Source organism: Pan paniscus, chromosome 18 (genome assembly GCF_029289425.2).
Source record: "Pan paniscus chromosome 18, NHGRI_mPanPan1-v2.0_pri, whole genome shotgun sequence".
Taxonomy (NCBI): Eukaryota; Metazoa; Chordata; class Mammalia; order Primates; family Hominidae; genus Pan; species Pan paniscus.
Window position 1 is genome coordinate 23,235,795 of NC_073267.2, and position 17,763 is coordinate 23,253,557.

The following is a 17,763-nucleotide window of genomic DNA, read 5'->3' on the forward strand; positions in this document are numbered from 1 at the left end:
CATATATCCAGGAGCGGAATAGTTGTGTCACATAGTAACTCTATGTTTCACATTTTGCGATACTGACAGACCATTTTCCACAATTGGTGCACTATTTTACATTCCTACCAATAATGTACAATGGGTCCAGTTTTTCCAAATCCTCACCAATACTTGTTATTATCTGTGTTTTTGATTATAGCCATCCTAGTGTGTGTGAATGACATCTCATTGTGGTTTTGATTTGCATTTGCCTGATAGTTAATGATGTTGTGCATCTTTTCATATGCTGTTGGTCATTTGTATATGTTCTTTAGAGAAATGTCTATTCAGGCCAGGCGCGGTGGCTCAAGTCTGTAATCCCAGCACTTTGGGAGACTGAGGCGGGTGGATCACTGGAGGTCAGGAGTTCAAGACCAGCCTGGCCAACATGGCGAAACCCCATCTCTATTAAAAAATACAAAAATTAGCTGGGCGTGGTGGTGGGCTCCTGTAATCCCAGCTACTTGGGTGGCTGAGGCAGGGAGAATTCCTTGAACCCTGGAGGTGGAAGTTGCAGTGAGCCGAGATCATGCCACTGCACTCCAGCCTGGGTGACAGAGTAAGACTCTGTCTCAAAAGAAATAAATAAATAAAATAAAAGAGAGAAATGTCTATTCAGCCCGTTTGCCCAGTTTTTAATAATTAGGTTGACTTTTTATTTAGTTTACTAATACTCGAGTTGTAATAGTTCTTCATATTAATATATGTTTGATGCAATCTGTTATCAGATATTGTTTGCAAAATTTTTCTCCTGTGGGTTGTCTTTTCACTTTCTTTCTTGATGAGATTGAGAAGTATGAGTCTTCCTACTTTATTCTTCTTTTTCTTTTTTATTTAATTTAATTTTTTTTGAAACAAGAGTTTCAGTCTGTTGCCCAGGATGGAGTTCAGTGTCGCCTTGACCTACACTGCTCACTGTAGCCTCGACATCCTCAGCTGAACCAATCCTCCCACCTCAGCCTCCTGAGTAGCTGGGACTACAGGCATGCGCCACCACTCCCAGCTAATTTTTAAAAATTATTTTTTGTAGAGATGGGGCATCACTATGTTGCCCAGGTTGACCTCAAACTCCTGGTCTCAAGTGATCCTCCTGTCTTGGCCTCCCAAAGTGGTAGGATTATAGTCGTGAACCACTGCACCCAGCCTCGTTCTTCTTTTTCAAGATTGACTTGGCTATTCTGAGTCTCTTGCAAATCTATATACATTTTAGAATCAGTTTGTCAATTTCTACAAATAAGTCAGCTGGAATACTGATAGGGATTGCACTGAATTTGTAGATCAGCTTGAGTAGTATTGCCATATTAATGATGTTAAATCTTCTGATCCATGAACATGGGATGTTTTTCCATCTATTTAGATGTTTAGAAATTTCTTTCAATATTTTATAATTTTCCCCTTCTTTTGTTAAATTTATTCACAAGTATTTATTTGTTTATTTATTATTGATTTATTGAGATGGAGTCTCACTCTGTCTCCCAGGCTGGAGTGCAGTGGCGTGATCTCGGCTCACAGCAACCTCCGCCTCCCAGGTTCAAGCGATTCTCCTACCTCAGCCTCCCGAGTAGCTGGGACTACAGGCATGCACCACCAAGCCCAGCTAATTTTTGTATTTTTAGTAGATACGGGGTTTCACCATGTTGGCCAGGCTGGTCTTGAACTCTTGACCTCAAGTGATCCACCCGCCTCGGCCTCCCTAAGTGCTGAGATTACAGGTGTGAGCCACCATGCCTGGCCTTTTTTTTTTTTTTTTTTTTTTTTTTAATCTTTTAGAGACAAGGTTTCACTCTGTCCCCCAGGCTAGAGTGTAGTGGCATGATCATAGCTCACTGCAGCCTCAAACTCCTGGGCTCAAGGAATCCTCCCACCTCAGGTTACTGAGTAGCTAGGATTACAGGCATACACCACCATGCCTGGCTGACTTAATTTCTTGGTAAAGATGGAGTCTCACTATATTGCTCAGGCTGGTTTTGAACTCCTGGTCTCAAGCAATCTTCCTGCCTCAGCCTCCCAAAGTGCTGGGATTACAGGTATGAACCACTGTGCCTGGTCATTAACAGGTTTTAATATAAGCTTCTGTTTTTGTTTTTCATGCTTTATTTAATATTTGGAAAAATTTAAGAGTTGAAAGAAAGGCAGGATTTTTCTTGTAGCTTTATTGCAGTATGATTGACCTACAAAAAAACTGCATGTATTTAAACTGTATAGTTTGATACATTCCAGCATATGTACACACCATGAAACCATCACCACAATTAAGATGGTTAACATATCTATTATTCCCCAAAGTGTCTTTCTGCTTCTTTGTTAATCCCTTCCTTCCACCCTTCCCTAACCTCCCTAATTCTCAGGCAACTGTCGAGCTACTTTCTATCAGTATAGATTTGTTTACATTTTATAGGTTTTTATATAAGTGGAATCATACAGTAATGTACTATTTTTTGGTCTGGATTCTTTTGGTCATGTTGTGAGTATCCATATTTAATTCCTTTTTATTGCCAAGTAGTATTCTATTATGTGGGTATACCACAATTTGCTTATTTTTTTTTGTTGTTGTTAAATAATTCCTCCCCCTCCGCCCACGTTTTTTATCATTTCAACTTTTATTTTAGATTCAGGGAGTATATGTGCAGGTTTGTTATGTGGGCGCATTGTGTGATGTTGAGGTTTGCGGTATGATTGATCCTGTCACTCAGGTAGTGAACATAGCACCCAATAGTTAGTTTTTTAACCCTTGCCCCCTGCCTTTCTAGTAGTCCCCAGTGTCTATTGTTGCCATCTTTTTGCCATGAGTACCCAATGCTTATCTCCCACTTATAAGAGAGAACATGTGGTATTAGCTTGTCTGTTCCTGTGTTAATTTGCTTTGGATAATGGCCTCCAGCTGCATCCATGTTGCTGCAAAGGACATGATTTCATTCTTTTTATGGCTATGTGATAGTCCATGGTGTATATGTGCCATATTTTGTTTACCCAGTCCACCGTTGGTGGGCACCTAGGCTGATTCCATGTCTTTACTATTGTAAATAGTGCTACAATGAACAGGAGAGTGTATGTGTCTTTTTGGTAGAGCAATTTATTTCCTTTTGGATATAAACTCAGTAATGGGATTGCTGGGTCAACTGGTAGTTCTGTGTTAGGTAGTTTGAGAAATCTCCAAACTGCTTTCCACAGTGGTTGAACTAATTTACATTGCCATCAACAGCGTATAAGTGTTCCCTTTTCTCTGCAGTCTATCTGTCTGTTGGTTTTTTTTTTTTACTTTTAGCAATAGCCATTCTGATTAGTGTGAGATGGTATCTCATTGTGGTTTTGATTTGCAGTTCTCTGATGATTAGTGATGTTGAGCATTTTTTCATGATTGGCTGCTTATGTCTTTTTTTGAGATGTATCTGTTCATGTCTTTTGCCCACTTTTTAATGCAGTTGTTTGTTTATTGCTTGGTCAATTGCTTAGGTTCCTTATAGATTCTGGATATTAGACCTTTGTCAGGTGCATAGTTGCAAGTATTTTCTCCCATTCTATAGGTTGTCTGCCTACTCTGTTGATAATTTCTTTTGCTGTGCATAAGCTCTTTGGTTTAATTAGGTCCCACTTGTCAATTTTTGTTTTTGTTGCAATTGCTTCTAAGGATTTAGCAATAAATTATTTCCCAAGGTTGATGTCCAGAATGGTGTTTCCTAGGTTTTCTTTTAGGATTCTTATAGTTTGAAGTCTTACATTCAAATCTTTAACCCATCTTGAGTTAATTTTTATATGTGGTGAAAGGTGCAGTTTCAGTCTTCTGTATATGGCTAGCCAGCTATCCCAGCACCATTTATTGAATAAGGAATCCTTTCCCCATTGCTTATTTTTGTTGATTTTATTGAAGATCAGATGGCTGCAAGAGTACAGCTTTACTTCTCAGTTCTCTGTTCTGTTCCATTGGTCTATATGGCTGTTTTTGTACCAGTACCATGCTGTTTTGGTTACCGTAGCCTTATAGTACGATTTGAAGTCAGGTAATGTCACTGGCTTTGTTCTCTTTGCTTAGGATTGCTTTGCTATTTGGGCTCTTTTTGGTTCCATATGAAATTGCAAATAGTTTATTCTAACTCTGTGAAAAATGATGTTGGTAGTTTGATAGGAATAGCATTGAATCTGTAGATTGCTGTGGGCAGTATGGACATTGTAACAATATTGATTCTTCCAATCCATGAGCATGGAATGTTTTTCCATTTGTGTCATATATGATTTTTTTCAGCAGTGTTTTATAGTTCTCCTTGTAGAGATCTTTCACCTCCTTGGTGAGATGAATTCCTAGGTATGTTAATTTTTTCTGTGGCTACTGTAAATAGGATCGCATTCTTGATTTGGTTCTCAGCTTGAACATTATTCATGTAAAGAAATGCCACAGATTTTTGTACATTGATTTTGTATCCTGAAACTTTACTGAAGTCATTTATCAGTTCCAGGAGTCCTTTGGTGGAGTCTTTAGGGTTTTCTATGTATAGAATCATATTGTCACCAAAGACAGATAGTTTGACTTCTTCTCTTCCTATTTGGATGTAATTTCTTTCTTTCTTTTGCTTGATTGCTCTGGCCAGGACTTCCTTCTTTCATCTCTTGATGGACATTTGGGTTGGATCTGGTTTTTGGCTGTTACAAATAAAGCTATGAGCATTTTGTGTCTTTGTATGGCTATATGCTTTTCTTGCTCTTGAGTAAATACCTAGGAGTAGAATGGCTGGGTTGTATGGAAGGTAGATGTTTACCTTTCTTTTTACTTTTTTTTTCCTTTTTTTGTTTGAGACAGAGTCTCATTCTGTCGCCCAGGCTGGAGTGCAATGGCGCAATCTCGGCTCACTGCAAGCTCCGCCTCCGGGGGTTCATGCCATTCTCCTGCCTCAGCCTCTCGAGTAGCTGAGACTACAGGCTCCTGCCACCACGCCTGGCTAATTTTTTGTATTTTTATTAGAGATGGGGTTTCACCATGTTAGCCAGGATGGTCTCGATCACCTGACCTCGTGATCCGCCTGCCTCGGCCTCCCAAAGTGCTGGGATTACAGGCGTGAGCCACCACGCCTGGCCGGTATGTAGTATCTTACTGTGTTTTTGATTTACATTTTCCTAATGACTACTAATGATGTTGAGCATCTTTTCATATGCTTACTTGCCATCCATATATCTTTTTGGTTATTTATTAAAATAATTTGTGTCTTTTTAAATTGAGTAATTAGTCTTCATATTATTGAGTTGTAGGAGTTATTTGTATATTCTAGGCACATGTCTTTTGTCAGATATATGATCAGTAAATACTTTCTCTTAGTCTCTCTTGGTTACTAGTTGTTAAGAGAAGTATAGCCAAAAGATTTTAACAGTCATTTTTCTTAAGCCCTCACAAAAACATAGGACTTTCTATTGATCTCAATAAAAAATTATTATAAAATGGAAATCCAGGTCTGGCCCAATGGCTAACACCTGTAATTCCAGCACTTTGGGAGGCTGAGGCAGGAGGATTGCTTGAAGCCAGGAGTTTGGGACCAGCCTGGGCAACACAGCGAAACCCTGTCTCTACAAAAAATAAAAGAAAATCCAAAGTTGCTTGAAATTTATTCTTAATTTCTAGAGAATTAACACGTGTAAATTATTGTGGTAAAAAATGACAGCTTGGCCAGGCGTGGTGGCTCACGCCTGTAATCCCAGCACTTTGGGAGACTGAGGTGGGTGGATCATGAGGTCAGGAGTTCAAGACCAGCCTGCCAAGATGGTGAAACACTGTCTCTACTAAAAATACAAAAAATTAGCCGGGCGTGGTGGTGGGTGTCAGTAATCCCAGCTAGTTGGGAGGCTGAGGCAGAGAATTACTTGAACCTGGGAGGCGGAGGTTGCAGTTAGCCGAGACGGTGCCACTGCACTCCAGCCTGGGTGACAGACTCTGCCTCAGGAAAAAAAAAAAAAATGACAGCTCATTGGAAGCTGTTGTTCTTGTTATTCATTTGGCTAAGTCTCTTTAACACTTTATTGGATAAAATAATGAAGGGTGAGCACTATGTTTTCATTTTCTCTTTCTCTCTCCGTCCTCCCTCCCTCCCTTTCTCCCTTCCTCTTTCTTTCTTTCTTTTTCTTTCTTTCTTTCTTTCTCTTTCTTTCTTTCTTTCTTTCTCTTTCTTTCTTTCTTTCCTTTTCTTTCTTTTTCTTTTTCTTTCTCTCTCTCTCTCTTTTTTCTTGAGACAGTCTCTCTCACTCTCTCTCTTTTTCTTGAGACAGTCTCGCTCTGTCACCCAGGCTGGAGTGCAATGGCATGGTCTCAGCTCACTGCAATCTCCGCCTCCCAGATTCAAGCAATTCTCCTGCCTCAACCTCCCACGTAGCTGGGATTATGGGCATGTGCCACCATGCCCGGCTAATTTTTGTATTTTTAGTAGAAATGGGGTTTCACCATGTTGGCCAGGCTCGTCTCCCAACTACTGACCTCAAGTGATCCACCTGCCTCGGCCTTCCAAAGTGCTGGGATTACAGGCGTGAGCCACCGCACCCAGCCCTCAGGCTGGTTTTCTTTTTGAGGAGTTGAATAAATAAAGGAGAAAAGGATGAATAAATACCCTGTCTCCCTAATAACTGTTGGTATAGGTCTGTCACTCTTCCATATTACACTCCCCAGAGAGGCAGAGGAGTAACTGGGTTAAGAGCATGGATCTGCAGTCTGCCCAGGAGGAGCCTGGCTCTCCACTTACTAGCTGTGCAATCCTAGGTAAGTTACTCAACCTCTCTGTGCCTTAGTTTCCTCATCTGTAAAATGAGGATCAAAATAGTACCTACTGGTCTGGGCACAATGGCTCCCAGTACTTTGGGAGGCTAAGGTGGGAGGGTCACTTGAGCCCAGGAGTTTAAGACCACCCTGGGCAACATAGCGAGACCCTGTCTCTATAAAAAATTTAAAAAAATAGCCAGACATAGTGGCACACACCTGGAGTCCCAGCTACTTGGGAGGCTGAGGTGGGAAAATCGCTTGAGCCCAGGAGGTCAAAGCTGCAGGGAGCCGTGATTGTGCCACTGCACTCCAGCCTGGGTGACAGAGCAAGACCCTGTCTTAAAAAACAACAAAAAAATAGTGCCTACCTAAGGAAATTATTATGAGGGTTAAATGAATTAAAACATCCAAAGTACTTAAAACAGTTCCTGGCACAAAATAAACCCTCTAGAAATGTTAGCTCTTATTATGTACAGCCAACTCAACGCAGCAGGTATCTATTAGACTTTCACTGTGAGCACAGCACTACCTTTATCCCTCTGTCTTGATGTAGGCTCCTTTGCCACAGGTTTGCCAACACTTATGTTGGAACACACTGTTGAATGGGGAGCCAAAATCTTTCATCTGTAGAAGGCTTTATTTTAGTTTAAAAAAAAAAAAAGGCAGTCTTTCTCTTTTCTTTCATGATTTTTGTGATACTACTCATCATTGGCTTATATCTTTTTATATATTGGACACAAGAAAAATAACTACCAATTATTAAGTGCCTTATATGTTGAGTATGGCGCTAGGTAAGAGAAGAGAAATGGAAGAGAGCAAGAGTGAGAGAGAGAGAGAGAGAGAAAGTTTGTCTTGGTGGGGGAAATGCCTCTTAGGTAAAGTAACTTGTCTGTGAAGAAATAGCTGGTAAAAGTGGCAAAGCTGGAATTTAAACCTAGGGACATCTGATTTCAAAATCTTTCACTTTTTAGCCAGACATGGTGGTGCATGCCTGTGGTCAGCTACTTGGGATGATTGCTTGAGCCCAGAAATTTGAGACCAGGCTGGGCAGCATAGTAAGACCTTGTCTCTAAAAAAAATCTTGCACATTCCACTCTACCACATATTTCTTACATTATTAACTTCTTGTATTTTGTATGTTTATGTACTAGAGATGGAGAAACAGCAGCTGCATTTCAATATGTGGAAATGTGTTCCTTTATAATATTATAATAATATTTAAGAACATAATTGGACTTGTTGGGGTGTTTTATATACTTCCTCTTACAGAAATCTAAGAAATGCCTTGGACCACATCAATCACTGATCCATTGTTTTTTAGTATCCAGAAAATGAACTCTTGTTCCTTGAAAGTAGAAAAGTCAGTCAAAAAGTCAGTCAGGGTAAAAAAACCCTTATGTTTATTAAAGAACATCTGTATTCTACTTACATTCAAAATTCTCTTCTAACTATAATGCACATACTTTTGGTTAGTGAAAACTTTTCAGGGATAAACAATGTGTGCTTTTTTATTGAAAACAAAGAGTATCTTCTGATCTTTGTTAATGTACATATGTATATTTAGCATAAACTTTTCAGTCTAGAACAATGAACTTTTTCACTGATAGCAGGAAATGCAAAAACCCTAAGTCTGAGCTCTTAAAATGAATCTGTTATAATGATAAAAACATATAAAGTTAGGCAGGGCACAGTTAGCAAGGAATGCTAACTCTTGTTTACCTCTGATGCTTGATTTTAGGGTAAAAAGTACATTTCAGGCAAGATGTGGTGGCTCAAGCCTGTAATCCTAACATTTTGGGAGGCCGAGGCAGACAGATCACTTGAGCCCAAGAGTTTGAGACCAGCCTGGCTAACATGGTGAAACACTGTCTCTACTAAAAATACAAAAGTTAGCCAGGCACAGTGGTGCTTGCCTGTCATCCCAGCTATTCAGGATGCTGAGGCATGAGAATTGCTTGAACCTGGGAGGCAAAGGTTGCAGTAAGCCAAGATCATGCCACTGCACTTCAACCTGGATGACAGATTTGAGACTCTGTCTCAAAAAAAAAAAAAAAGTTACCATTCATAATCAATTTTTGGTATATATGGATAATAATGGCATTTCTAAGCAAGATAGTTTTAATTGTGTGTTTCAATTGACACTATAATTCAGAAGCAAATTTATTTATTTATTACATATTTTTTGAGACAGGGTCTTGCTCTGTCACTCAGGTTGGGGTGCAGTGGGTGTGATCATAGATCATTATAGCCTCAACCTCCTGGGCTGAAGCAGTCCTCCAACCTGAGCCTCCCTAGTAGCTGGGACTACAGCTGTACATCACCACACCTAGCTAATTTTTGTATTATTTGTAGAGATAGAATTTCACCATGTTGCCCAGGCTGGTCATGAACTCCTGGGCTCAAGTGATCCTTCTACCTTGGCCTTCCAAAGTGTTGGGATTATAGGCATGAGCCACCACACCTGGCCAGCAATTTATTTTGCAATAAGAATGTTTATTTTGTCATCAGCAAGAGTAAGTAAGCTTAATAATGCGTGGAGTTCCATCTTAACACAATGCCATTCTGTTTCCATTTCAGTGCCTTGTACTTATCAGTCAGTCCTGGCTGAAAAAGTTTGATTACTATAAGATCATCTTAATTTCTTTCTATGTAGAAGGAACAGCCTCCATTGTAATGTTACTCCTGGGAAAGCAATACTATTACTGTTTGGCTCTTTATCTCACTATTATCATGTAAGTAAATGCTGGTTCCAGTCTCAAAATTACACTAAATTTTACCATTTGCCCTTTCAAGCAGTGACACATTTTTGATCCGGACTGAGTTTAATATTCATTTCTAGGCAAGGTCATTGTACCTTTTTGACAAATTGTCTGAATGTTAACGGCTTGTTTTATGAAGGAATTTCATACATTAAATTTTGTAGTAAGCTTACTTTTTTTTAACCTATTAAAAAATTTACTTGGAAGGCTGAGGTTGGAGGATTGCTTAAGGCCAAGAGTTTGAGACTAGCCTGGGCAACAGAGTAAGACCGCATCTCTATAAAAAATTAAAAAATTTTTTGGTGGCACATGCCTGTAGTCCTAGCTACTCTAATGGCTGAGGCAGGAGGATCATACTTGAGCCCACGAATTCAAGTCATAGTGAGCTATGACTGCACCACTGTACTCCATCCAGCCTAGGTGACAAGAGTGAGACCCTGTCTCAAATATATATTTAGTAAATACTGCTGCCACGTATAAAAGACACTGAGCTTCTATTTCTCCTTCAACTCTTCCTCCTATTTCTGCAAACTCTCCTCCTCCCCCAAGCACCCACTTTGCCTCCATCACAGGCATGTCAAATTCTGCAGGTCCAAATCAAAGATCTTGCTGCCAAATCTGCTCTTTTGCCATTATTTGCCATCTCGGGAAATGGCTTTGCCATCTATCTGGTTGCCCAAGTCAGAGACCGAGAAGTTGTCTTTGCCTTTTCTCTCTTCTTTGACACCTAGTTCCAACACACTGTTAATTGTTAGCAGTTTTATCTCCCTAATGTGCCCTGAATCCATCTCTTCTCAGTTCCACTGACATTCCTATAGCTCATTTCTTACATGGAACAGGATACAGTCTTCCCATATGATCCCCTAGTTTATAGTCTCCAGTCTCTCCAACTCCCTCTCTCATATTGCTTCTAGAATAACATGCTCTTCCTTTGCTTAATAATCTTTTTTTTTTTTTTGAGATGGAATCTCACTCTGTCGCCCAGGCTGGAGTGCAGTGGCACGATCTTGGCTCACTGCAAGCTCCGCCTCCCGGGTTCACACCATTCTCTTACCTCAGTCTCCCAAGTACCTTTAATAATCTTAAGTGGCTTCTTATTGCTTTCAGGGTATTTCGAAATGATGACATTATGATGTCTTGTTATATAGTCCCTCTTTTCTTTTCGTCTTCATTTCTTTTTTTTTTTTTTCTGAGACAGGGTCTTGCTCTGTTGCCCAGGCTAGAGTACAGTGGCACAAATATGGCCCACTCTAACCTCCACCTCCCAGGCTCAGGTGATCCTCCCACCTCATCCTCCTAAATAGCTGGGACTACAGATGTGCACTACCATGCCCAGCTTAATTTTTATTTTTTGTAGAGATGGGTTTTTGCCATGTTGCCCAGGCTGGTGTTGAACTCCTGGGCTCAAGCGATCTGCTCACCTTGGCATCCCAAAGTGCTGGGATTACAGGTGTGAGCCACTGTGCCCAGCCTTCATCTTCATTTCTTGTTACTCCTCAACTTACACTGTACTCTCTGCCATACAGAAATACTTTGCAGTTCCTGGTTCAGACACCTCTGTGTCTAGAAGATGCAGTTTCCTGTGCCTGGAAAGCTCTTCCCCATTTCTTGCTTGGCCCTGTCCTCACGTGTCTTAGGCCACAGTTCGGGCATGTGCTTCTCTGGGAAGCCTTCCCTGATTTCCTCATCTGGATTAGGTGGCCCTCCTATATGACTCCAGTGCCCTATGCTTACTTCTGCTGTGGTGCTTTTCCTCTACCTGCGACTATCTGTAGTCCCTACTGGATTGAGTTTATTGTGAATAGGGTCTAGTCTCTTACCACTGCGGCCCATTACCTACTGCAGTTCCTGCAAATAGTTGGTCCTTAGAAAATGTGTTTTGGGCCAGGCACAGTGGCTCATGCCTATACTTCCAGCACTTTGGGAGGCTGAGGTGGGAGGATCACTTGAGCCCAGGAGTTCAAGACCAGCCTGGGAAACATGGCAAAACCCTGTCTCTACACAAAATAAAAATTTAGCCAGGTGTGGTGGTGCACTCCTGTAGTCTCAGATATTCAGGAGGCTGAAGTGGGAGGATCACCTGAGCCCAACAGGTAGAGGCTGCAGTGAGCTGAAATCATGCTACTGCACTCCAGCCTGGACAACAGAGTGAGTCCCTGTCTCAAAAAAGAAAAGAAAAGAAAAGATAATGTTTTTGTTTTTGTTTTTTGTTTTATTTGAGATGGAGTCTCACTCTGTTGTCCAGGAGTGCAGTGGCGTGATCTCGGCTCACTGCAACCTCCACCTCCCAGGTTCAAGCAATTCTCCTGCCTCAGCCTCCCGAGTAGCTGGGACTACAGGCACCAGCCACCATGCCTGGCTAATTTTTGTATTTTTAGTAGAGATGGGGTTTCACCATGTTGGCCAGGCTGGTCTTAAACTCCTGACTTCAAGTGATCCACCCACCTCGTCCTCCCAAAGTGTAGGATTACAGGCATGAGCCACTCATTTTGAGTGAATGAATTAATACATTCTATTCCAGGTCCCTGCTGGAACAACTTGAGAAAATTTTCATGAAGACATATTTGCATTTTGAACAAACTGGTAGTGGAGACTGTAATAATTGACTCGAATGATTGAATCCCTATGAAACTTCAAGACATTAGAACCCCATGCAGATAACTATTCTATAAGTCTGTAAGGGTGGCCCTGGCTGTATAATATGTAAAATGATATTTTATAGTAATTTTTAGAATGAAAATTTTTGTTTGCTTTTTCTTCACTTAAACCATCCCCCTCATTTTTATTCTTCTATCATAATTAAAATGCTATATGCCCTTTCTCAGTTCTTAATGTATCCTATTTCTGATATCAAGAGAAAGATGTCTGTGTGATTAATTTCCCTGGCACATCCTGTCCTTTAGAATCTATTAATAATTTAAGCAGATTAAATGAGTTTAGTCATTTGGAATGAGGAAGAAGCATAAAAATCATTTTAAAAATTCCCAAGTGAAAGTAGTTATTTCACTTTTAAAAGAGAATTATATATTCATAGATATATAATATTTGGGAGGATAGAAGGGTATGCCTAATATAGCTTTACTTTTATAGTATATCATTTCCTTTTATCTTCTTGCAAATCAAATGTCAACTTTCATTTTGTTCTTTTTTAACAAAAGCTGTGCCTCCTAGTTGTAAAATTTTCATATGCGTTTTAACATTTTTTTCTAGGGTTATCGTGTGAGCTTCGGTTTCCTTGTTTACCCTGCCACTAGCTGACATGGTTGATGCAGATTTACTAAAGTTTAATCAGCAGTAAGTATACTTTTTCAAATGTTAGCTACAAAAATATCACATGTAGGCAGGACCTATCAGAGTCTCCATATCTCAGTTATATTGCCACTACAAATCACATATCTGAAAGACAATCATAAGAGGCATTGCTAGGAACCAGGGGACAGAATATAATCAGATATATTCATGCTTGTTTGCCCTGGGCAACTTTTCCCCATTTCTAAAACGACATCACAGTTTTTCATTTCTCAGGTTCACATAGCCAATATTACAACAGGGTTAAATATCAGAAAGCAAAGTGAAATCTCAGTTAGCTGTATGTTCTACATATGGCAATATGCCTTATTACATGGGACGATTAGGTAAAATGACCTTTACTCTGTGACATTCCAAGAATTAAAATTAAAAATCAAGGTCCATCTTATCCTTTCTTAGTTGAAAAAGCCTAAGCTGATGATGAGAGGTTCTGTTCTTTGGTATGATTGTAAGCACTTTAGATCAGCTATAAAATGTATTTGATTGGCAAATATTTTCTCATACGTGTCCTATTTTGCAGATTAGAGAGAAATGTATTATTTTAAGACAGAGGCACATTCTTTTTTTTTTCTTTTAGATGGAGTCTTGCTCTGTCGCCCAGGCTGGAGTACAGTGGTGCAATCTTGGCTCACTGCCACCTCTGCCTCCCAGGTTCAAGCGATTGAGTAGCTGGGATTACAGGCACGTGCTACCACGCCTGGCTAATTTTTTTGTATTTTTAGTAGAGACGGGGTTTCATCATGTTGGTCAGGCTGGTCTCAAACTCCTGACCTGATGATCCACCCACCTTGGCCTCCCAAAGTGCTGGGATTACAGGCATGAGCTACTGCGCCCGGCCAGACAGAGGCACATTCTTTATTAGTTCTGTCAAAACATTTATGCTGCAAAGCCTCTTTTGTTTGTTTGTTTGTTTTCAAGACAGGGTCTTGCTCTGTTGCTCAGGCTGAAGTGTGGTGGTGTGATCATAGCTGATTTCAGCCTCAAACTCCTGGGCTCAGGGGATCCTGCTGCCTCAGTCTCCTGAGTAGCTAGGACTATATAGGTGCACACTACCAGGCCCAGCTAATTTTTAAATATATATATATGTTGTAGAGATGAGGATCTCGCTATGTTGCCAAGGCTAGTCCTGAACTCCTGGTCTCAATCGATCCTTCTGCTTGGCCTCCCAAAAGTGCTGGGATTATGGATGTGAACCACTGCGCCCAGCCCCCTCTTTTATTTTTAATGCAAATTAAATTGAGGAAAGATTTGCCAGCTACCTGGATTTCTCTAATTCCTTTCCTGTTGCAGAGTTTTGTTGCTAAGTTCATATTTGGGGTGATAGGCAAGGTGGTGAGCTCCTTACAGTCCAGGGCGCTATCTTCACTTTTGTCTCCTTTGTACTTGGAAAACTGACTGGCTCAAAACTCCTTCTGTTGAATGAATACATAAACAAGCAACAACTTCAGTAAACATTTTTCACCTTTCAAATTCCTTTTGAATTAGATAGGTTACAAATAAATAAAATGTCTTGAACAGTGAGAAAGGGAAAGGCATTAACATTTACCAAATGCCAATGTCCAAATGAGCTTGTATGACTGTTTGCTCATTCAGGTCTTGCAGCAGCCTTGAGTGGTAGATATTATGGACTTGACAAATATTTATCGATTTATTCTTTTGTGTCAGGCAATGTGGTAAATGCTGAGGATTCAATACAGTGGGTCTTGTAATGAACTCTCCAAGTTATCTGATGCTCTTCCTTCTCTCTAAAACAGGGGTCTCCAACCTCTAGGCTACAGGCCAGTACCGGTCTGTAATAATATTAGAAATAAAGTGCATAATAAATGTAATGCACTTGAATCATCTCAAAACCAACCCCCCTGGTCCGTGGAAAAATTGTCTTCCATGAAACTGGTCCCTGGTGCCAAAATGGTTGGAGACCATGGCTCTAAAATGTACTTATTCACATGTGCGCAGTAGGTTTGTGACCAAATGGCTACTCTTGAGGACACCTGTAGTTTTCTACTCCCATGATTCAGTGTATCATTACCAAGGGTCAGTGTTTTTTAATTCAAATCTCTTAATGTCAGACGTACTTGTTACTGCAATTGCAAAATTTAATTGTACTTATATTTTATAAACAGGAAATATATACATGAAATGAAAGTTACTTTTATGAAAATTAAGTTGAATGCTTTAGGAAGACTCGATATTGAGTTGTAGGGTCAAGCATTGTGGCTCATGCCTGTAATCCCAGCACTTTGAGAGGCTGAGACAGGAGGATTGCTCAAGGCCAGAAGTTTGAGACCAGCCTAGGCAACATACAAAAGAAGAAGGAGAAGGAGAAGGAGAAGAGAAAAAAATTGAGTTGTAAACAATTACTATCATGTTTGATACAGTGGAAACTAAATGTTTTGAGGGGAAAGTCAAAGAAGTCTAAAGATATTTTGTACTGAGTTTGCTTCATAAGTGACTTGAGGTTCTCTTTATAATTGACAGTAGAAACTGTCTATCATGTAATATGGATCCTGTTTATACAAGAAAGATGGCACAGCACTTTCTTTTTTTTTTCTTTTTTTTCTTTTTTGAGATGGAGTCTTGCTCTGTGGCCCAGGCTGGAGTGCAGGGGCACGATCTCGGCTCACCGCAAGCTCCGCCTCCTGGGTTCACACCATTCTCCTGCCTCAGCCTCCCGAGTAGCTGGGACTACAGGTGCCTGCCACCACGCCCGGCTAATTTTTTGTATTTTTAGTAGAGATGGGGTTTTACCATGTTAGCCAGGATGTTCTCGATCTCCTGACCTCGTGATCCACCCGCCTCAGCCTCCCAAAGTGCTGGGATTACAGGCGTGAGACACCGCGCCCAGCCGGCCCAGCACTTTCATCAGTGGACGTATACTCAGCGAAAAACCCAAAGAAAAGATTTATGAATGAGTATAGTTAAGTTAAAATGGAATGGTTACTGTCTCTTCTTTTAAAAATGATTTTTTTGCTTGAGCCAACTGTCTCACTAATCATGTCAGAGAAGACAAAAACCAGTGAGCAAAACCGGACATAGCCTCTGTCCTTGTGGTACTTATAGTCTAGTTGGGGAGATAGACAGCAATTGTATTGTCAGACAATCAAAGTTATCCCCATTTTCAAGAAACTAAGACCTTGCAGAAATTAATGTTCCCAATGTTCTGGTTAATGTAACCAGCAGACTGAAGAACAGACAATCAAACCCAAGCTCTTACCATCAAATTAAATTTCCTCTAATTCTCAGACCTTGCCTCTCTTTTATTTTTTTCCCTCCCTTTCTTCTTTTTTCTCCTTCCTGTTTTCTTTTTTCTCCTCCTGAGTTGCAAGGTTTCCATCATTAGTTGAAATGTGACAAGATTTCAGTTTATTCAGTCAATGCACTTGATTTATTTTATGTGACCTGATTATTTAAAAAAGTTATATGGAGGATTCTTATCAGGAATACATTAAAGTAGTCCTTAATAAAACTTGGTCAAAAAAAACTTAGGCATGAATCCCAGTTTTACCATTTACTAGCTGTGTGACTGTGGATGAGTTAATCTGCTTTCCCATCTCTAAAACAGAGCTGGTAATATCTCACTCATGGGATTGTCATGGGATTTAGATGAAATAATAAGAGCCCATAACAGAGTACAGGGCACAAATAGCGTTCACTGCATAGGCCTGTAAGAGGTGAGCTGTGTCTTCCCTTTGGATCTTAGTTTCTTCATCTAAGAGTTAGGTTCTGCTAGGTATGGTGTCTCACACCTATAATCCCAACACTTTGGGAGGCCAGGGTGGGAGGATCGTTTGAGTCCAGGAGATCGAGACCAGCCTGGGAAACATAGAGAGACCCCATCCCCCCCCAAAATACAAAAATTAGCCAGGCATGGTGGTGCATGCCAGCAGTCCCAGCTGAGGCTGAGGTGGGAGGATCGCTTGGACCTGGAAGTTCAAGGCTGCAGCAAGCTGAGATTGTGCTACTGCACTCCAGCCTGAGAGACAGAGTGAGACCCTGTCTTAAAAAAAAAAAAAAAGTTAGGTTCTGGCTGGGCGCCGTGGCTCATGACTATAATCCCAGTACTTTTGGGAGGCCAAGTTGGGAGGATGGCTTGAGGCCAAGAGTTCAAGACCAACCTGGGCAACATGGCAAGACCCTGTCTCTAAAAAAAAAAAAAAAAAAAAAAAGAGTTAAGTTTTTCCCACCATGGCACATGTATACCTGCATAACAAACCTGCATGTTCAGCACATGTATCCCAGAACTTAAAGTAAAATAAAAAAAAAAATTAAAAACAGTTAGGTTTTTCTAGTTTTATAATCCTTTATAACTAAAAGGTTAATATTTTATAATACTATACTATTTTTATTGTTGTCTACTTAGGATTAAGGAAGACTTCATACACAAAGAGATTCCTGATTCAAATTGTATATATGTATATATATACACACACACACACGTAATTCGTATGTGATACATACCCATGCTATTTTTGTCTGTTCCAGGTCACCCCTTCCTTCAGTGGTTTTGGCATTAATGCTTTGTTTACCAAATCTGCCCAGTCTTCAGCGCCCATGGTGATACTCTCTAGGCTAAACCAGTATGAATATGGAAACACAAATAGCAGGTAAAGTAAAAAAAAAAAAAAAAAAAAAAAAAAAAGCTCTTGAAATAATGTAAAAGAAACATGAAAGCAAACACAGCCTTTTACATTAATTACTAAGCAATTATCTTGACCTTTGTATATTATTAGTCACTAACTTGTATCTTGAGTAAGGTATAATAAAAAGTATTAGTATCAAATGGACTTTCATAGGAGTATCTTTAAGTATCTTCTTTAAATTATGTACATACTGTCTTCACACTAAGCTACATATTAATTACTTTATCTGAGTTATTCATTCATTTACTATTTCATTTCACAAATGCTTTTGAGTGCCTGCGATTATAGTCCAGGTACAAAGGTC

At 40.1% G+C, this 17,763-nt stretch overlaps 1 protein-coding gene across 10 annotated transcripts in view; it reads right to left on the minus strand.

Moving 5' to 3' along the window:
- The window catches only part of CDR2 (cerebellar degeneration related protein 2), an 83,793-nt gene that overhangs the window by 44,026 nt on the left and 22,004 nt on the right, over window positions 1-17,763 (minus strand). For 4 of the 10 annotated variants that reach the window (XM_063598517.1, XM_063598516.1, XM_063598513.1 and 1 more), the window contains 2 exons: window positions 17,278-17,388; window positions 1-14,231 (listed from right to left, as the gene is read on the minus strand). The exon at window positions 1-14,231 is cut by the window's left edge and continues 15,710 nt beyond it. The exons of 1 other annotated variant lie outside the window; for it this stretch is intronic. Coding sequence is in view for 1 of the 9 variants with exons in the window: in XM_055099966.2 (XP_054955941.1) it covers window positions 17,278-17,281 (4 nt within the window). In the remaining 8 variants the exon portion in view is untranslated. Of the gene's footprint in view, window positions 14,232-14,365; window positions 17,258-17,277; window positions 17,389-17,763 lie in introns of those variants that run through there. 5 more of the 10 variants (XM_063598514.1, XM_063598512.1, XM_063598519.1 and 2 more) reach the window with 5 other exon arrangements.